Genomic DNA, 22,192 nt, shown 5'->3' on the forward strand with positions numbered 1-22,192 from the left:
ACGATGTCTATAATCTTTCCGGGAAGTAGTGATTATTTTATTTTGCCAAAAAATTGCAGTCCACGTTGTATTATATCAAATATTAAAAACGTGGCTCTACTTCGCTGCGTGTTTAACTTTAAAAGTCCCTATATAACAAGAGAACATCAGTTTTTGAAGATACTCATTTCATGATGATCATCACGTCAAACATCTTATTTTTGTTAAAAAAAAAAAAGGGGGAAGAATACCTTACGTAAGTATCGATTTGCCAACGTTGGCACGATAATTCTACCAAAGTCAACAAAGGCAAATAATTTTACCTTTCTGTGTATTCAGCGAAGACTTTCAATTAATTTTGTTCGGCATGTGGTTGTCATGGAAATTTCGGGGGAAGTAGATCGACCATGGATCGAATGGCCTCAGTATCAGACGTGACGGTCATCCTTGGTCCAGAGCTGAACACGGAAGCAATTTTAAGCATATTTTATGCCTCAATTACTTTTTAGTTCTTTTCTTTTTGTGTAAGTGTAAGTTTATATTAGGGGAAAAAATCCCGATTTGCTATTTTTTAAAAATAGATGCGTGAATTTGCTCTATTGTTGAATTAGAGCTAAGACTTATTTTTAACTTAGAATTTCGTGAAATTCCGATCATTTCACTTGAAATATTTCGGAAGTGCATTGTTTACTGTTCCAGCCGTTATAAACACGATCTGTAACGATCAATCAAATTCAACTTCTCAATATTTATTTAATTGTAGACATTAAAACCAAGCGTAATTTGTCTGTTGTTTCGATCCAATCGGAGTCCATTTCTACGATTTTAAGATAAAAGGTCCAAAGTCAGTTAGATATACTGCGCGCATGTTGTTGACACTATAAACAATAGGAATCTTTCCTTTTCGATCGTATTGTGCAAAACAGTCGAGTGTCAGAAAGGATATAGGCTCGCGTGCCATAACAGAAACGTACCACGTTTGCGTGATACGAGCTACACCCAATTTTAAAGCAAACAAATATTTATTGTTTATCACACTTCGATTAAATTGCAATCTATATTTAACCACGGGGTAGTATTTAACGCGTGTTCTTTCGCACACTTTTCAGCTCCTTCGGGGGTAATTGTCAGGGGAAGAGTGAACGTTGGTAATTGTTGGTTATTGTTTCTGGTGAGCAATGGAAAACGAAAAAATGCTATGGGGAAAAAATGTCACGCGGGTTTCAAATAGTCATTTTTTATTACCAAAATGAAATGTATCGAGATTTAAGAGCCAGAATCCGAGTAGGTCCCCCAAGGGCATGCAGATCTCGCTGAGAAATGTTAACAAAATATTGATATTGGTGCCGTTGGTATGATTCCAATTGTGTGGCTTGCAGATGATCGCCACGCGCCCATTGAGCACAAGAGTCACAAGACGTGCTTCAATCTCCACAGCCACAAAGGCTCAGACGATTTTCAAACCTGTCGTTTTTCGGGTACCAACGAAGTCAATATAAAATTCGTACATTTTGAATAAAATCCCTTGATGTCGAATTTTGATTTGTACATGTTGCGAAAGATGTATCTTAATAAATTCTTGAGGGCAAAAGTTCAGAGAACTTAGAGAAGATGTTTGCTATTTTTGCCGCGGAATTCTGATATTGTCTTCCCACGCGAAACACGAAAATATTAGTGCAATTTGAAACATAATGCCTTAGATCAAGGAGGATGCAGGATTGTGTTCTTATTTTCCCACAGTAGACGAATTAAAAATAGCCCTTTTTGTGAGGAGTGGGTGAATGGATTATCAAAAATAGCTGTTTGAGTGCTAAATTTATCACCCTTGGTGAAACCTGTTTTGCCCAGCTCTCGATCCAATTTGTCATTTCAAAATTTAAATTCCACCTACGGTATCTCTTAACTAAATTAAGATGTTGTTGCGTTCATCATTAGTTGATTGATAGAGAAATCTTTGCTGCCGTCATTGTTAACACTTGTTTCATTTACAAACGAATTTGGTTATGACAGCATCGTGTTTTAACTAAATGGCTAAAATTCTTTGCACATTTAGAAATTTTTAAGCAACAATCCTCAAAGTTATCTCATGTCGGGCTCAAATATTTAAAAGATCGTATCGAAACTTATGCAGTGTGTTTCCAATATTGGCGCTGGTTTGCTAGCTTGCACCTAGTTAGCAGAACCTCACTGAGGGCGAGAAAGAGAGGCTCTACAGAAATCGTTCTAAATCGCCGCAGCCCAAGCCAAGTGTCTGGACTAGTCAATCCGGTCAAACCGGTTTAGGAAGCGCGTGCATCACATTTTTGTTCATTGCATGGAAACATGTCCACCCCCCCCCCCCCCCCCCCCCCCTATCGTATGATCAGAAGTGAGAGACGCAAATCAAGCGTCTAAAGTACGATAAGGCTCCTGGGGATGACAATATTACCGCTGGCATTCTGCAGGTTGTAGGGGGAACATTGTCAAGATGTTCACCAAGCCGTTCAACAGATGCATTGTGAATGGCAAAAGTCCCCAGCGGTTGGAAGAACGCATTGATAATGATCCTCCACAAGAAGGGAGACACGGCTGATATCAAGAATAACAGGCCGATCAGCGTCTTGCCAGTAACGTAAAACAACACCAACCAAGGGCGCAAGCAGGCTTTCGAGCAGGATTCTGACAATTATTGTACAACCATCCTTGCATTTCGTTCAACATTTTATGTAAGCCCGGCCATTACGCGAAATGTCGTACTGCTGGAAGCCGCGTTGTTTTGGCGGGAAGTGTCATGGCCAGCGTATTGCATTTAACACTGCGTTTTAGGAAAGCAAGCCTAAAAGCAAAAAAAAACAAAACAAGCTGAGTAGTTTTTTAATATGTCGTAAACGAGGAAAGAAGAAAAAGAGAGATGCAAAAAACAGAAAGGAGGTGGCGAGTAAGCGATGCTCACTGGCGTGAAAGAGAGCTACTTAGAGCATGAGAAAACAGGCAAAATGCTAGTGACAAGCAACGACAGAGACTGAGAGAGAGAAAGATCAAGAAATAGCCCTAATATAGTGAAAAATTTACGAGAAAACACTAGCTGAATAATGATGACGAAAAACGGCGAAACGATCCAGAAAGAGCACTGTGTTGTTGACTTGTTTTGACACGACGACATTTTTGCAAAACCTCGTACTAAAAAGACGACGGTAGCACGTTTTTCCCGCCAAAATGACGCTGAGAATGCAAAGCTCTCTACTGTCGCGGTGGAGGTAGGGAGTCAGGACAGCTTCTGGGGACGGGAGTTTTAGGGCAATTTTCCTTGGCGGGAAATCGCGTGTTAGCGTTGCATTTGGCAACCCACGTTTTTCTGGCGGGAAATCATATTAGTGACGAGCAGCGGCATAAAGAGCAGAACAGAGCAGGAGAGACGAGGCGACGAAGTTTGAGAAATTTAAGGTGGCTCGAAATAGTTTCTCCTTTTTTCGAACAAATAAACATATTCTGTCCTTAGATACAGTTAGGGTAATCATATCAAGGCGAAATTTGGCCAGGGTATTAAGGGTGCGTTCGATTGACCGTATTCCGGTATAGGAATACGTGGAACACAAATTGAAAATCCTTCGTTTTTGCGGAGATTCACATTAAAATTGTCAAACATCTGCTAAAATGCTATTTTAAACATATTTTTGTCATCCTTGCTGCTTCGAAAGGCACCAAACATACCGTTTCAATCATCACTCCACGTATTTTTATTCCGGAATAGGGTCAATCGAACGCGCCCTAAGTACCCATCACAGATTTCTCACATCACATTTTCCTCCAAAATAACATCACCATGGCAACGATATAAGGCCTCCTCAAGGAGGCTCGAAAGGGTTTTCAGCTGAACGCGCTCACGTACGCCACGCACGCAATTCTAAACGCTGCTCACGTCAGCTTATGATTCAAAATGGGTCACCAGAAATGGATATTCTAGGGCGCGAGAAATTCTGTTCGAAAGCCCGGTTCAAAAATTCAAAACTACAGTACTTCCATGTGCTACCACAATCTCTTTATTCAACTAGATCCAGTCCCCACACGGGGATTGCGCCTGTCGCTTACAAACAAACAAACAAGTTCAGGTTAATCGCGTGTCCAATTGCAAGAAATAAACAGACACCGCTAATTTCGCTCACCTTTCTTCTAATTCCTATATATATGGACTATAAATAGCCATCTCCTATTCACGAAAACTACGAAAATTCTACCCAAACGGTTTAATGGTCACGTAAATCGCGCGCGGACTCGAATGAATGGGTGACGCATGCGTAATTAGGGAGCTTACGAAACGAGGACGACGACGGCTACGAGGACTTTATTTAAAAATACAAGTTCTCGTTACTCATATCACTACGAAACTATTTCATGTCGTTTCGCGTTAAAAATGTGTAGTAACTGTCGAGGAATTAAACTGGTGTGAGTGGGTTGGAAGCGTAGAGAGACAACTGAAAATTCATCGTCTTGTGCTAACGTCTTCCACAGAACCTTGAATTTGGTCATTTCACGTCGTCATTTGGGAGATGACGACAAAGAAATGTACCAAAATGTAAAACGCACGTGCAGAGCGTGCAGAGCCATTGTTTTTGCTCACTAAACCTATTGTTTTGTAGCGTCGTCGTTGCCATCGGCGTCGTCATTTCGTAAGCTCCCTAATGCTGATCTTGTAACGCCCGCATATTTCCTGATTTTGCAACTTTACTCGTTTATATCTCTGCTTCCGGACGGTGAATTATTTTTATATTGTGCATGTTAACTTAGATTAAAGACGCATTTAAAAAAAACTGATTTTCTGAAAAACTGGCCTTCAGATTTTGTTGAATTTTAAATATTTTAGAGATTATTTCTAACATTGTCTGGTAACGGTGAATGGGAAGATTTCACCGCCCCTTTTTTTTTCTAAAAGACAATATATCTTAATTTTAAGGCTCAAAGAAATGCCTTATATCGTTGCCATGGTAAAGTTATTTTGGAGGAAAATGTGATATGAGAAATCTGTGATGGGTACTTAATACCCTGGCTAAATTGATATGATTACCCTAACTGTATCTAAGGACAGAATAGGTTTATTTGTGTGAAAAAAGGAGAAACTATTTCGAGCCTCATTAAGCGGAGAAATCCTCGAGAGAAGCCGAGGAAGGAGAAGAAGAGAAAATTTCAATGGAAATCAACGTAAAGCTGAGAGAAATAGAGCGAGAGACAAAACACTTATTTACAACGGTTAGGTTTCAGGTAAGCTTAATGTTTTCCTTCTTTATAATAAGCTTATGCCTCGCTGCCTCACATTTTTTGTAAACTTATTGTAGCTAAAAAACGAAGAAGGGCTGGAAAAGTTTGCAATTCCGTGTTGACAGAGCTTCTGACATATTTTAACAATCACATTTATAGGTTTTTTTGTGAAATGGGTGTCCAGTTGTGAGCTGCTTTGTTTGACTGTAAAATTGCAGTCGAGTAAGCGAATTTACTACACTTCAGGTTGACTTTTAAATTAGTAAAGATTTTTCTATTGTTCCGAACTGAAGAGAGAGGGAGTAAAGATTGTCAGTCCAGCGGAAAATGTTGTGAAAGAGATTACTGTGCATCTAATTTCAGTTTTAGTTGTTGATTAACATTGTTATTGTTTGCAAGGCTTGTTTGTTTACTGCTGTCAGCTCAGAGGTCGTGTTTGATCTGTTTGATCACTGTATAAACTGTACACACTAATGACGATTAATTTTGTTTTTTATGCAGAAGCATAACTATTTTTCCATAAACACTGTATTGCTTTCTGTGGTTAGAAATGGGGACTCCGCTTTTTGGTTTGGCTAAATATTGGTTGTCTCTCGATAAACGAGGAAGACTTTACGTTGCGCTCCAAAACAGTGTACATGTACTAATAAAGTAAAATAATGTCAACGGTGTGAACGCATGTGACTGCGTAGTCCAAATGCGGAGGCACAGAGTCGATTGCAGATTTCGCATGGAATCCCTTCTGTTGGTGGGGCCGATGACGCAGCTCTGTGTCGACGCTCACGGGCTGCTGCAAGGCGTTGTCGGCGGTCTTTTTCAAAATTGTTAGCAGCACTTCTTATTGTCACTCGCCAGCCCGATCTGTCCGCTGCAGATGTTTCCAGTTCCTTGGGATGAACACCTGCCCATTTGAGGTTGGTTTTCAAATTGTCCTTGTACCTCTTCTTTGGGCGGCCCTGTTTACGGTGGCCCGACACCAACTCACCGTAGAAGAGCTGGCGTGGGATCCGAGTTCCATCCACCCGGATCACGTGGCCAGTCCAGCGTAGTTGTGCCTGAAGGATTTTAGCTTCAATGCTGGTAGAATTGGCTCTGTCAAGGACTTCTTGATTTGTGATCCGATCCTGCCACCGTATCCGCATAATTGATCGTAATGATCGTGTGTGGAACTGTTCCAGCTGTTTAACATGTCTGCGGTACAGAGTCCATGTTTCGCAGCCGTAGAGCAGTGAAGAAATAACTACAGCATTGTAAACTTTGAGCTTAGTTGCAAGGCGAAGGCCTTTGTGCTCTAGGACCTTGGTGCGGAGTCTGCCAAGTGCCTGGTTTGCTTTCTGTATCCTGGTTGTGATTTCTTTATCCAAAGAGCCATCATTGGAGATGATGCTGCCCATGTATCTAAACGACTCGACGTTCTTCAGTTGTGTGTCGTCGATAGTGATAGAAGGTTGCTGAGGAGAGCTTGCAGGCGCAGGCTGAAGGAGAACCTGGGTCTTACTGAGACTGATTGTCAGGCCGAACAACTTTGCAGCTTCCGAGAACTTGTCAGTGATTACTTGCAGATGGTTTTCCTTATGAGCCATCAAGGCACAATCATCAGCGAACAGTAGACTTGGACTGGTAGACTTGCCTTAGCATTCCTTCTTTCCTTATGTGACCCTCAAATTTTACCCCTCCGCTTCTCTTTTCCTCTACCAGATATCGTGTTTTCTTTTCCTTCATCACAATGTGGGACATCGAGTGATCATGGTTTACTTTATAGGCTTTTTTCAATTGGCACTTCTCGCAAGCTTTGATATTTAGACGAAGAATTGGCGCCAATTTCAGACACATGGATTCCAGCAAGCGAGGAGAGACCCTGTAGCTTTCCAGACACGGTCTGTGGTTGGAAACGAAACAACACATGATACAACAGAAACAATGCAGCTAGCTATAGCGCTGATAACAAAAGAATTGGAAGCTACAGAACAAGGTGACTAATGAAAATACCAGTCTGGAATAGGTACATGATTACTCGAAGGGAGAGACACAACAGAAGGATATGTGAGGTTCCAGCACAATTTCTCTAAAATAGGGCTTAATTAAACCGGGGATCTCTGAATCGCCGTGCAATGCTGTGTCTTAAACCCTTCGGTTACACTTCTGTGGTAGTAGTTGTATTTGTCCGGCAGTTGTCATACACATCTCTGACCAAGGCAGAAATCCAATTGCAGCCCAGAACTTTTCAAAGAAATTACAAGATTTTGAGAAATCAAAGTCTGATGGTTCCAGGGTGATCGTGGTACTCTAGTCACGTGATGGTCGACGAGTGTTTTTCCGTATACGTCCGAATACTGTAACTTCGCATTGTTTCGGCTATTCGTCCCGCATTCGCCATCGTTCGGGTTTTAGGAGTTCTCTTTCATTTAATTTTGCCTTAAGAATTCCAACTTCCCATCCAGCTGTGGCCTTCAGGCAAAGGAAAACGAAAAAATTTTCGAGGATTTAAACTCATTCTTATTGAACCACCATTCTTCAAAAACCATGGAACTTCTTTTGCATTTAGTTTCTCTGTACGTCAAATTATTCCAATTTTTAAGATCACAGAATGCATCAGTTGGTTTGAAAGAGATTTTTTCACACCTCTGTGATTCTGAATAAGTTTGAAATAAAAGCGAAGCGCCGATGCACACACATCATTGTTATTAATTTCAGCATTTTGTGCAAATGAAATTTACCATTTTGACAGATAGTTTTTGCTTCGCGGTCGCTTTCAGAAGCTCAGTATACCAGATCGAATCGGATTTGATTCCAATTCTGTCAAGACAAAACTAGATCGATACCAAGATAACTGGTAGAATGTTTGCTAAATGTTCCTCGTCGCGGTATTAAGCCTTAAAAGATGAGAGTTTGTTATTAAAACGCCAACTGAGTTTAGGTTTAGGGCGGCAGCTTCAAAGCGGTTTTCGATCGGCGCTTTATTACGAAACAAAAACCGGCATCACTGTGCGCAATAGTCGTAAAGAAGAACCAAATAAAATTGTCATCGACTTAAGCAAACAAAGAATAAACAATAAAATTGTCATCGGGATAGCATAAAAGCCTCAAAAACAAACTTTCCCGCAGTGAGAAACTGTTGGTCAAATATGTGTTTATCGAACATTAAGATTCCCTTGAAATTGTCCCGTTCTTTTGTGAGGAAATAAAAATGGACAAACCACCGAATGTATGTCGTCAAAGCATTATTTTCTTTTCCTTCGTGTGCCATCGAACAAAATAAGACAATTTTATTAGCTTTTCCAGTAATCAATTTCAACAGGTTTATTTTAATTAGCCTAGGGTGGTGTAGGTTTTAGGAATTAAAGAGCGCTCCTCATAAAGGTCGAATATTGATTTTTATTAGGTAAATATTTTTCTTCGGAATTCTACCGACAAACAAAAGTGGTTCATTCCGTCAAAACAAAAATCCGTTATCTTTTCGCGGGGAAAACAGTTGTCGTTTTTGGTGACAACAAATCGTAAAGTTTTCTTGTAATCGTTTAGCACTGTTTGTAAGAACATGACATTTCACGCCTAAATTATACGTGGCATCTTTTCCGGCTCGCGAGTTCATAAAGAGAAGGCGCTCCGCTAAGCTTGAAGAAAGAAATAACTTTCTCAATATGACGGTTGGGCACAAAGCTTTGCCGGTCGGCAATTAAACCGCCCCCACTTGATAATTAAAGCCTTTTTAATTAAATTGTGACCCGAATACAAACTCTGAATTCCCTGTTGATTTTTCCCGATTTGTTTTTTGCTTTATTACCCGGACGCCTTTATGACTTCTTTGCGAGCGGCGAGTGGCGAGCGGCGCCTCCGTATGATATAGGAAGGCCACGTGTGGGGTTTAGAGGCAGGTAGTTCTCTGAATTACGTTAACTGTAGTCCTTTTACCGGGTGGGTTGCTGTGAAAGAAAGCTTAAGTGTTTGGCTTCGGCTTCTACAGACGACACTGCGGCTATTTTCACCGGATTCTATAGCAAAACAAAGAGTTAAAAGTCTTTGGTTGATTTGGTACAAATAAGGATTTATTTTACCAATGGACCTGATTTATTCTTGTTTCTTTTGCAAAAAATTAATCAGGGCTGTTTTCAAATTTCATAACTATATTTTTCATCGCCTAAATGAGTTGTGTCAAACGCATTTTTATTGATACTTATTTTTTATTCACGCTAGACTCGATTTGATGCAAGATGATTTGATGCTCTTGAAGTTCATTTAAAACTTTTTTTCCGTCCAGTTACGATAGTGTCGAAAACGAAGCTCTCGAAAGAGAATACCGTGTGGAGAAACGAAGCAGTCAAAGCGCGGGAACGAAGCACCTTGGAAAGCTGCGTTACCGTTTCAAAATCGTTGCTTAGTCCTAACAACTGTTGAAGCTCAGTTACGTCGACGAGCCAATGTTAAAACGGGTAGCTTTCTGTGATTCTTCGGAGGTAGGTTTCTTCTAGCTTCGTACTTTTAAGCGCGAGCTTAGTTTTTTTCGATGCTGTCATTAAATGACAAACTACGCGTCATTTAATTCTTTAAGAAGAGTCTTAAGTGCTAAGAACAGGTTTCTCCGTTCTCTGATTAATTCTTCCTCAGTACAGCCCTTGCATCAATTTATTTCTCAAACGACACTCCGGGAACGTTGGATACATCAGCTTGAAAGTGCTGGCACCAGAAAGCGTTTCGCGCTGAGCATTTAAGCATGCGCGCTGGCAATCAAGGCAAATGAGTGTTGGCTTTAGAGTGAATAGGAAAATACATGAAACAGCAAACGATGGGCTGCTGTTTGTTATATAAGCACCAAAATTATCTTTTAACTTCTATCTCCGTCTTTTCAGAAGAATTGTGGGTGTCTGTGTCTATCAGCCAAGGAATCAGCTAAACTTAAGCATATTTCGTTGATCTTTTTTGCGAAACGCAAATTCAAGTGAAGCCGAAGGTTGACCTTTTACCGAATACGCAGGGCTTAACAGTTTTAAATTTTTTAAATTCTAACTCGTGTCGCTTCTTTTGAGAAGTTGCAGGATATCTCAGTTGAGCTAGCAGGGAAGAAATTAGCTTATATCAAACAAATTCCTTTCATTTTCGGTAAAATGTCGTTTGCCTTAAACGCGATGTTAAATCTCTCTTATAGTTTGGTAAAAAAAAAATGTGGCAAAAGCAGCCCTTCTTCAGCATTTGAAATGTCGTTACAACACGGAGCCAAGTCAACTTGGTCGCTGTCGTAATTTGTGCAGCTCTGAATGCTGATTATTTCTCTCGTCAGGTTTTTTTAGCGAGACGCTGCAGAGAAGCTAAAGTGTAGAAATGGAAAATTGCTTGTCAGGACGAACGAACAGGAAAAAAATGTTTCTTTTTGCATTAATTAAACGAGAAATGGTTTGAGGTTTTTGTCTGTCAAGGATAACCAAACGTTCTTCCATCCGTACTTGAATTCTCGACTATGTGTGTTGTTTCCGCAACATGATAGACCGTGAGGGGCATAACATTCCAATCACTACATTATCAAAAAGTTAGAGTGGACTTTTCTTAAAGGTAGTTTCTTTGTTGACAGCAGAAACCAAAGGATTGAGGATGACTTTGCAATACGCATTGATTACACCCCGAATCGTGGACGTCCCAGCTCTGAAGATAAGCTGATGTGGATTCGGTTTCTTTCTTTAACACTTTACTGACTATTGGTGAAAATTAATTCAATGCAAACTTTCATTTTATTTGCGTTCAAGTCAGCAAAATTACCATGCCACCTGAAGACGGTCGCTGTGTCGCAAGACAAAGGCCCATATGGGTCTTGGGTGCTCAGGAAGGTTTATTAAGCCTATAGTCGGCGAGGGAGTAACTCAACTTCAAAGCATACCGCAAATTCGCAGGAACAAAGCCGTTTATTATTATTACCATGTCTCCTAGCTGGACTTGCTTGCACTTTCAACAGAAGGCCGCTATCAAAGTCTGTGCGATATTCGTGTCACGAGAATCGTGCAAAACGCTTGCACGAGACGTTCTCAGGGTATAGTTTGGGTTCCTTTGAATGGTGAAGATAAGTTGCAACCTCCAAAGTGGACTGAAAGTTTATTAAATTTTGTCGGGTATTCTTATGTGCCCCGGAGCGCGAAGCTACAAAAGATTGCAATTATATTGCTTTTAATAAAGTGCTTTCTTACTTCTTGTAAATTTTGATTGCAGTATTTCATGCCTCTTACACTAACCTGAAACAGTTTCATTCATTTCAACTTGAATGAACCGTAAAAAGAAGAAAATACCACTAATCATCAAGAGGTTCAGCAGTGTTTCTTGTTCTTTTTCTCTGTACAAATCAAACTATGAACGCGGAAAAATGTTACGGGATTGAAGTTGTAAAATTAAATTAGACTGTTATAGAATTTTGCCGTGAGTCCGCTACAATTATTTTGGACAACCGTGACTCGAAAGAAAAAAAAATATCAGTTTCTTATTCACTGAATTAAATGTACTTAAGTGTATTTCAAACAAGTGTGAAACTGTTTACAAGCCTATTTGGTACTGTGACAGAGTAAACGAAAGTTTTTTCAAGTTGAAAGCTCCGTTAACTTTGGCATCTTAGGGTAATGATGGGTACTAAAAGACGAAAACAACCCGGAAAGCATTCCAGCTGTCCAGTGCCCCTTTGTCGAAACTATGTATCTTGCGAGCCACAACAAGTGTACGTACTTCTGTATTCGAACTCGAATGACATGCTTTTTTTTTTCGAAAGCGAATTTTGTTTCCTTGTTAATACAGGGCAGCTGGTTTACAAGAGACCTTAAAAAAACTAGACAAAACAGCAACGTTGAATGAAGGGAATCAAGATTTCTGGCTCGTTTTCCTCAGGTATATCCTTTGTTAGGTTTAATTGTGGAACATCAACTGCTTCCCGTCAAGTGCGCATATGTATTACGTGTTACCGGGGACAGCTGAATCTCTCATAAGGGCATGTTATTTTTCATCCCTCTAAAACTTATCTCTGTGTGTTGTGTTTGCCGCTCGAGGCTCATCGCTGAGACCGCATCCGATTAAGCTTTAGGTTTTGAAAGCGTTTTGGGGGGGTTGGCTGAGTTTTAACTGCGAGTTAATGCGAAGTATTCTCTTCCGGCTAAATCTTTTCATCCATTTGTGGTTATTATATCTACGACCTGTCCAACATCACACTTTATCATCGTTGTCTACGATTCTAAAGGCGTTTTGTAAAGAATGGCCAATGATATTGGGCTGCATGAGTAAATATTTGACTTACACCGATAATTTTGGTGGACACTACATATGAATTTGACACACACTCGCCTGTCTGATTGGATTTTCATTTTCCTAATTGTGGGTGCTATGTCGATCAAGATGCTTTGCCGCTCAAATTAGTTAGCACTCAGCATTTCGTGAGTGTTTTATTCAGTCAGATTTGTCCAAATTAGAATGAGTTCCAGATAATACAAGCTATTTTGCTAGGCCTGAGAGTGCAAGCTCTTCTTCATAGCTCCTCTATCCTCACACGATAAACCTCTTTGGCACTCCGGCTGTCTTTTGCTTCGTCTAGTGTTGTGTGTCAGCCTATGACTGACAGGACTATTTTTTGAGGACATAAAATGGCACGAATAATTGATTAAGTAGGCCTATGATGCTGAGAGGGCCAAACCGATGCCTCGGAGAGATTGACCATCGAAGTGAACCAACATTGTTGCAACAACACACATTTACTGCACCAACATCAAATGAATAGAATGACAGGACAGTGCAAGTTGAGAATGCGGTATGGCCGTAAGTTCGTGGGCCGGAACACCCAGATGAATTTCTGTTTTCAATCAAGATTTATTTGTTATCCCTGAGATCAGTTGCCGAGCGAGGCAACCATTTTCTTCTCTTCATTCAAAGAAAATTCTCTTCTTGTACGGTTATTTGCTTAGCAACTTGATTCACCTTGAAAAACACATTTCCGTTTGACTTTATTTCAGCCGCACAAGCTTCAATGTTTTGAAAATTCGATCTAATGTTTGCTTTGTGTCAGTTCAGTGTTTATTCCGACCATAAGGCAGGAAAATGCCAACTTTGCCTGCTTCAATCATTTTTTCCCGATGAACAGCTTTTCAATCAAAAACCTTAAAATGCCGGTTTCATGGTAGTTGAACAAAGTTTTGTATTTAAAATTGCGTTCAATTAAAGACAAAGCTCAAGGCATCAAGTTATAGCCCTTCTGTTTGACAATTAATGAGTACAAAATTAAAAAGAAGCAAAGGCGAAGCAAAAAGCAATTGTCATCTTTGTCAAACTGACGGGGACGATGGTTGAAAGGGCGGGAAATGCACGCGTATGGGGCCAGTGAGGTTTTCAATTAACAAATGGTTCGACTTTCTCAGTTCGTATGGTTGATCACAAACTTTTCCCCATTTGTAGTGGTTAAACCTGTCCTACTGGTTCACGAAACAAATGTTCCGTTGTCTATCTTTTTTTTGTCGTATCACTTCCTCGCAAACTTGATTTCTTCTCCGCTCTCCCTAGTTTAAGAAACTATAAGTCTTCAGAGTCTTCAGAGTCTTGAACGAGTATGGTAGTCATATGTTATCCCTACGCATGAAAAACAAATTTGTCCGCAGAAAATCTCAATTTTTGGTAATACGTTTCAAAAAAAATTGAGTGTTTAAGGGTTCAAAAGGCTTTGCTTCCGGGTTTTTAGACAAAATCACCAGAAACGTTTTGCAAAAACTGTCAAATATATTTACATAAACGCTTAACACGGTACTACCTTTTAAAACCAACAAAAATATAAAATGTATACAGGTTGAGAGCTTAGTACAAATGTTTACAATACCGAGGCTATAATTTAATAATCTGAATGGCTACATTTTGCATTTAACGCATTTACTCTTTTTTTTTTTTTACAATAGAGTTTCTTGTGGTAATAAAATCAACTATAATGTTAGCCATAAAACTAACGCAGTGTTCCAGTATGTACGAACCAAGAGGCGATGGATTGAAGATTGAGTTTAAGGAACCAAACTTGCAAAGTTATCACGACCAAATTGAATTTAACAGAAACAATATTTGACTTAATGATTTCAGGTCTAAATTTCGAAATAATTTCTTTACCCAGTGAATCATCTTCATTTTTCATTCGACAAAAATATCATTCTTAATGTTATGGGTTTAATGAAGACAGTGCTTTTCATATTCTATAATTGTACGTTTTGTATTCAATTTGCGAAGATTTGCTTCTGTTCAGCTCATGATGTTCCTCAGTTTAATTCGTTTTCTCAGGATTTAAACGGTCTTGATATGTCTTTGTTTATCTAGTCACGGGCATTTGGTTCTCTAAGTGTTCCTCAGTAGAAGAAATTTTTGGACCAGAACTCGACCATTGTGTCCTTTCCATTTCGGCTGGTGCTGCAGCCGTTTCGTTTGAGTCGACGGGACTGTACAGACTTTCTGGAGTTCTGTGTTTCCTAAGAAAAGAGTTCAGTGTTGTCTTGGTTATTCTGTTCGGTATTAAATAAAATATCTTTTTAAAATTATAAATGTTTTCCTTTAGTCATCCTTGCTGCTTTTTGAATCCCATCACCGAAATATTCCTTGGGGAGGTACACCGTTATTGACTGAAACTGTCGAGTAAAAGGATGCAAGATCCCCAGTGTAAAACTGTTGTTCAACCCGCGCGATTTCGTAGTTCTTAAAGCGTTCGTGTTGCGGGCACGGTTTGGCAAAATACGCCGCCGTTGGAACGGTGGACCAAAGATTTGCCTGATATGCGGAAAGAGCTGTACTCGGCGGAGATGGATTTACACAAGATGGACAAGTTGGCAGGGAAGGTATAGAGGCAGTCATGGCTGGGCAGGACTGCTGAACGCCCTTGAGGTCTAACCCTATGAGATTCTCAATGTTAAAAGGATGCTTGAAAGCTGCCTGAGTCCCTCCAGCAGGCGAGATGCAGCGAACAAGGCTGTCGGCTTTCATTTGTGTCTCTTTTCTGTCGTTAGTGATTATCTTCGCTAGCTTAGTCGCTCTCTCCCTGTCGGATTTGAAGCGTTTCCTCCGACGAAGAAAACTTCCATTCTCGAACATTGTCCCGCAGTCTGGATGCAGAGCCCAAAGGCTTCCTTTCCCAGGCTGATCGGGTCTTCTGGGGATCTTTAGAAAACAGTCATTGAAGCTCAGGTTGTGTCTTAATGAGTTCTGCCACCGTTGTGTGTTTTCCCTGTAGAAGGGAAAATGGTCCATGATAAACTGGTAGATTTCACTCAGTGAAAGCATCTTTTGCGGAGAGCTCTGTATTGCCATCGCAGTCAATGAGATGTAGGAATATGGCGGCTTTGCGCTCCCGTAGCTATTCCTTAGAGGCCTTGGCATCTTGATGCTTTATCCTCGATCTTTCGTGGTATAGCTTGTTAGCTCAGCCAAGTCTCACCAATGGTCCTTAATCTACGGACAAATCACTCTCAGAAGAAGCTGTTACACAGATGTCGAGCTTTTGTGTGCAGTTCTTGTGTGTATTTAAACTCTCGAAATCAATGGCACTGGCTAAACACACCGACAACTTCAAAAACTTTCTTTGTTTGAGGCCGATTCGAGGTGAACTGTGCAGCGCGCTTCAATGTCACAAAACTGTTGACACAACAGGTCGGCAGCTTCAAGACTTCTATTAAATACAGAATACCTAATTAGCACATGTCTATCAAAGCGAAACTTACCTAAATTACTCGTTAATTTTCTTATTGAAGTTTGCTGCAAAACAAAAGGCCGCCTTTTATATTAGTTTAAATAAAATATTCAAATTTGGGTCGCTGCTAACTCACGTGTCATCGACCGCGAAACACTACAAAGGTTCCGTCGGCGTTGTCGAACAGGCAGGAAGTTTCGTATTCGTGAGGCTTTCGGCGTAAAAAAACGCTGATGGAACTCGCTTTATTACAAATTGTATTCATCCGTACGTGAAGTTGAAGTAATTCTCTGTTGAGGACCATGCTAATTAAACACGAGAGCTCTTGGTGGTATAAGGAATGTGTTTCTCTTTCATGAACGGCCAACACCGCTGAGTTAGTGTATGCAGAGAGGGACACTGCGCGTTTATTGTTTATGTGCCTCACAGCTTTCCGGACGTCAAAAGCGCCGGTAGAAATCCATTCCTTTAGGCAATTTAAACTCTTTGTTTAAACGCTAGCTGTCGGGCGTTTTTCCCTCACAAAAAAGCTCACACACCGCAATTTTGCAAGAAATCGAACGTAAGCAATCAGGAGTTTTTTCAGTCATATTGCTTTCACCACATTAGCCGCCTACTGTAAATTGAAAGCTCGTTTTGCAATGCGCCTAGGTAAATCTCTGCAACTCTTATTAAAGTTTCCTGTGGCCATTTCGGGCATACTTAATGAACGAAAGGCGGTATGCGGCAAAGACCCAGATCAAAATTAAACTAATTTCTATATATTGGAAAACGCTTTGACTCTACTAACGCACTTTTTTTGGTGCCCCTTGCAAAAGCGCATACGTCCCGTCACATTCTAATTATTGCAAAATCTAATTGTAAAAAAAGCTTTGATTCTTTATCTGCTATTATTTTCCCAAGTCTTCAAGAAATAAATACCTACGAAACCCAAAATCATTCATTTGCCTTTTTTGCCTAATTTGAATTTTTTTTTCTTTTTGTGGAGACTTCGTTATTAAGGTGACTTTCCTTAAAGAAAAGCAACAGTGGAAATCACTTAAATACTTAATAGCAATTTAAAGTGTAAATATATTTGATGATTTTTTGAGGAGGCTGATTCAGTTATTGTAGTTTTAGGAAATTAAGCTAGAAATTAAAAAATACATATATGTTTAGTTAAACATTTTAAATAAGAAGCAAGTTTAATTGGAGCGAGATTTCATGGCTTTCAGAAAGAGCGTTTCACCTCCCAATGCGAAAGTTACCATGGAACAGCCTACGAGAAATTTTAAGTCCCTGGTGTTTTACTCGGGTAGCTGTTCACAATGAGAAATGTCGTTTTGTAAGAAATCTTCTGACTTCACCGACAATTTATTATTTTTTTTCTATTACAGGTGACGACGAAGAATGAAAAACTTAAAATGAAAAAGGCGTCTTTTGAAGATAATTGGTCCAGGCACATTTTTGTTTGGATTGCAAATGTAAATACTGTACCCTCGTTCCTCTTTGAAGCTATTGTTAAATAAAACCATAGCTTTTTTGTTATGGCATCAAAGCTATTGACGGATACGTTAAAGATTCGCTATTAATGAATAAGGCTCACACAAAGCAAAGAATATAGACACTTTAAGTAAACACTCTCAAACTTTTATATTAAAAGAGATGACATGAACAAACAAGTTTGATGCGCCTTCCAACGGCTCAAATTTATTATTTTGTGCGAAATTGGAAAAGTGAAATTAATTACGGTGGCATTCACCTTTGAGGACATTTCTGGTGTGTTAGAAAAAAACGATAGCTTTCCCGATTATTCAGTATTAAAATGACGGGAAAGTGAATTGTCAATCTTCTCTCGGCATTGTCATTCTATTAGTTTTAAGCCTGTTAGGAACAACACAAAAGCCCTTAGATCTCAAGGTTTCCTAGAAAAAGATTTCAAACAAAAACATTGAAACCATGACATTTTGGGACACTACTTCGTGGAATCCTCCAATTCGAGTTTTGGAAATCTGTATACTTTACATTTGAGTCCACTTTGTTGTACCTCTTGTACATATTGCGTTGCTCAGAAAACTCGCGTTCAATTTTAAAGTATCCAAACTAAACGCAGAACTATTTGTGATACATTCATTTAACTTGATCATCTTTTGACTGATACAAAACAAACTTCTTGTTTTACGTAATTTTCAGGGTTTCTATCACTTAACATTTTACCGACTTTTGTTTGATGATCGCTTCAATCTATTCGAGACGAAAAGTCGGCCTTTAATGGCGAATTTTGAACTAATAAAACTTTGAGTCGATGGCTACTTTGTAACACACCCTGTGGTTTGAAATTATTGGTTTCATGGAAAATCCAAAGAAATTAAAATTTTAGTGGCGCTTTGCAATTTTGTTCAAGCTGTGGCAGGTTTTTTCCCGCGACTTGACTTCTTGGGTGGTTTTGTCTTGGGTGTCCGGTTCGAACATGAGAGCGCCAATTACTCTGTCAGCAACTCTAAACGTTCCTTGGTCGTGTCATTCTGGTTTTGCTTTCAATTAACTCACTCGCCGGTTGCCCCCGCAAAATCATGGTTATCAGAGGTGTTTAATTTTCAAGTTTTAACCCCTGTTGGTTTGCGCATAGGAACCAATTTCAAAAATCGCATGTTTTCTTATCCACGTTCTGTATGAGAACTGTTTTCCAGCATTATTGAAATGTTCAAATGGTAGAATCGTTTCCACAGAGAAACTCGTTCTAGTCTACTTTGTCCTTCAATCCCAAGGTTTATCTTAAATTAGATTAAATCTAAATATATCATTACAACCAGTTCGTTCTAAGACGCTCTCAAGGAGATGACCTGAACAAAAAAAACCTTTTTGATGTCGTTTTGTTCTTTTTCGTGATCTCAGTTTTCGTCGCGAAATTACAGATCAACTTCAGTTTTGATCTGAGGTTTAAGCAACCAGGTTTCTTAAAGTTAACGGAAAATATTTGTTTTATCCAGGCCTTGCAGCAGTTTTCAGCATCACTGCGGCAATTGAAATGTCATCTTAAGCGTAATCATGGCTTTTCAAACGAAATCGTAAAAACCCAGACAACATGGCAGGGAATCATGGTTTTCGACTGTCAATTTATACTTCGCAGGGCAGAAATCACCTGCTTTCATTTTCTACGGTTGAAAATGATTGTCAGTGTTCTTATTGTATAAATCTCATGATCCTGGTGTGTAACCTCGACGGTGGAATCCAACTTGGTAAAAATATCTATTACTTGAACTGAGCTCAACGAAGATTTTCGAAGTTAGTTTTGAGGGGAATGTTACCTTCGCCTTATGAACCCTTAAAAATGTTCATATTTTGTGTAAAACTGAACGATAAGCTTCCAAACTCAGCCGTCGTGAATGCGGCGGGAGTTTTAGGGGTCTCAGTCTTCTCTTAATCGGAACAGATACCATTTGCATAGCTTTTTCAACGTACACCCGAACATTGCAGAAAATCCGAAACATAGGTTTCGAAGCAACGTTTGTTTGGCAAATTTGCCGTTACGTGCTCCATCTTTGCGACAACAAGCGGTCACGGATTAATTCGTTTGTGTTCTGGTGAAAAATGCCCAAGTTTTTATCTTTTTTTTCCCGCACTCAAGTGTTACACTCTGGCCTATGGGTCATGGAATGACGTAAATTCTAAATTGTGACCATTCAAAAGATAGTTGCTGTTGCTTATTTTGGTGAACAAGGTGGTTCTATATCTTTTTAGTAGTGTGCGGGTAAAATCTGAAATCGTGACAATCTATATGGAATCCTGAGAGTAGTACTTTCCTGTGGTGCTGTTTGTTATGCAGCGCAGGGTGATTCCAACTTTCGAGTCTGTGGGTGGAATCCTGAAGTGTGAATGTTCTAATCAAAGCTACAGAGCATTACTTTCCTATAATGCTATTTATTACGCGGTGCAAAGTAGTTTTGGGTAAAATATTAATGTGCAGCCATCCAAATGAAATCTACTGTGAGAAGTGCTTTTGCTGTGACGCTGTTTGTGTTTTGCTAAGTTCTTCCGTGTTTTGGGTCTGTCGGTCAAATTCTAAAGTGTGACCATGCATCCACATGAAAGTTACTGAGCAGTACTTTCCCGTGGTGCTATTATGTTGTACAAGCTGGTTTTAACTTTTGAGTTTTTGGGCAAAATTCTGAAGAGTGACAATTCAACTGAAAGCCGCTGAGCATTCTTCTACAGTAGTCGGTGTTGCATTCATTGGTGTTCAAGATGGATGATTTTATGTGAGTCCTTTGGTGAAGGAAAATCTATCTGCCACTCGTTAGTACTTTCTTGTTGAGCAATTGAGAACGCCGTGTAAGATTGTTCTAATTTAACGGGTTGCTGCATGTGGATTCATGGAGGTCCCTTGGAATCCTAAGCTATAGGAGATTATAGATTTTCATCCACAGATCCGAACAAACATCAACTCGCAGAGTATTACAAACAGCATCCCTGAGGAAATCACTGCTGTGAGTAGCTTCATTTCAGCGGTCACAAGCATTGAGATTTCAGTCTAAAGCTTCAAATTGGAGTAGTTTTAATCTTGCGCACTTTTTATTTACACATCCATCTTACGTTTCTGGACTTTTGCCGTTGTTTAACAAACAATTTTTCTTTCAGCTTTGGACTTGTGTAGAGAGGAGAGCATATTTTATTTAGTAATAAAATATATTGGCTTGCGGAAGCGTCGTAAATCACAGTAGTGTTATTAAAATTTTCCAGAAAGGAAAGGTGTGGCAACTGATAGAAAGCCGCCAGCTTGTTGTGTCTTCCGGATACTTCACGCGATTGGCCAATGACGATCGAAGGCCAGTTTAACCGGCCCTATTCTTCAGCGGTATAAAGGGCGGCTAGACACAAATCATTATGTATTTGATTTGATAATCTCACTAACATCGTTTTTCTTCTCGTTCCGAAGGAAATTTCAAGAAAGACATGAGAAATGTTGAAGATAACAAATAAATTTTAACGGGATGAGCCATCCATATTGAACTTTTTGCGATTAAAAAATCCACCCTGAACGACTGAATCCAAAACGGTTGCAAACGTTTACTAGTCGCTTATAATCAAACACCACACTTTCCCTTTATTGAACCGTCTAGTTCATAAACGGCGAGGTAAAGAAAAAGGAGAAAAGTAAACTCTCTCTTACACCAAATAAACTTTAAAGCCTGATGCTTCATTTCGTCAACTCCTCAACGCAAGCTGAGTTAGTTTAAATTTAACGTTGTTATTTCGTACTTTGTACGTGTCATGACTTCCATTATATTCCGGCCGAAGGAGGCAAAGCTCTAATAAGAGTTGTTTTCAAATAGAGTGCGTTATCGGAAATCGAAAAACTGAGTGGTTGCTCGCTTCACTAACTCTAATAAATTATAGCTGCGGCAAGCTCTTTCAAAACAATTTGAGCTAAACATATTTCACAGTAAATGGTCACTTCCTCAAACCACACCTATTCATTTTCGTTCAAACGATGACAATGAATTTGAGATAAAATTGAGTATGCCCGGTCACATACACAATATCACAACAAAGAACTTTGGGAAATTCGGTGCTGGGCATGATAGCCCGTTTATGGATGGCCTACCAATGTTTTTAATTACAGCCTATCTATGGACCCATCTATGGGGAGACGATTTATATGATTATGTATATCTCTTTGGAAAACGGTAAATAAGAAATATCAGTCGGGAACGGAAAATCAGGGAGTTAAGGAAGCGACGACGGTAAAGATAACGCCTCAAAACAATAATATTGGTTAAAAGAGGAAAAATAATTTCGAGGTACTCTGCATAGCAACGTGAAATCACCAAATATAAGGTTTTAATGAAAACAAGAGTTCACAAATGTGCACCTTTTCATTATATCTATTTTTACTTTGTAACCGCACGTACCAATCTAATTTTAGGATTCTTCGTTAACACTGTGCGACGTAAACGAGGTGGGAAAATAGCGAAAGATTAACGATAGTGCAAAGTTATATTTTGAAGTGACCTTTTCGTCGATGTCCCCGTCATAGATCTCATGGTCCCTATTATATTATCGGGGTGAAGCCCCAATTAAAACGTCGTCTATCTTATGGGTGCAAAGAACGGAAATAGGTCTCACTACTCCATGAAGACAAAACTGCCATATTTTCAGCCATCTAGGTATTTTTGGTGTCCCAAGCACAATCTCTTAATTTCGTCACTCGAATCTTCCGAAGTGATCAAGCGGTCCTAACTGCATTTCCGCGCCTCAGTTCGTGCGTCGGTGTAGACTGATAAAAGGGCAAAAAGTGTCAGCCGCGCTATATCGCCGATACAGTGAAGATTTAAAAGT

General features: G+C 39.6%; 1 protein-coding gene and 1 long non-coding RNA gene across 3 annotated transcripts; one reads left to right on the forward strand and one right to left on the reverse strand.

The window, feature by feature from the left end:
- The first annotated feature begins 8,962 nt into the window (after positions 1-8,962).
- LOC137989020 (uncharacterized) lies at positions 8,963-17,965 on the forward strand. 2 transcript variants are annotated; one of them, XR_011120852.1, is made up of 3 exons: positions 8,963-9,086; positions 9,470-9,665; positions 17,251-17,965. It is a non-coding gene; the product is annotated as an uncharacterized lncRNA (long non-coding RNA). The 2 variants fall into 2 exon arrangements; XR_011120849.1 differs by having other exon boundaries at positions 8,971-9,082.
- On the reverse strand, positions 13,905-15,814 carry LOC137989000 (forkhead box protein B1-like). Its single transcript, XM_068834928.1, has one exon. It carries the CDS (start codon positions 15,562-15,564, stop codon positions 14,776-14,778), a length of 789 nt encoding a protein of 262 aa, XP_068691029.1. The 5' UTR covers positions 15,565-15,814; the 3' UTR covers positions 13,905-14,775.
- Positions 17,966-22,192: the final 4,227 nt, after the last annotated feature.

This window comes from Montipora foliosa, chromosome 2, assembly GCF_036669935.1.
Source record: "Montipora foliosa isolate CH-2021 chromosome 2, ASM3666993v2, whole genome shotgun sequence".
Taxonomy (NCBI): Eukaryota; Metazoa; Cnidaria; class Anthozoa; order Scleractinia; family Acroporidae; genus Montipora; species Montipora foliosa.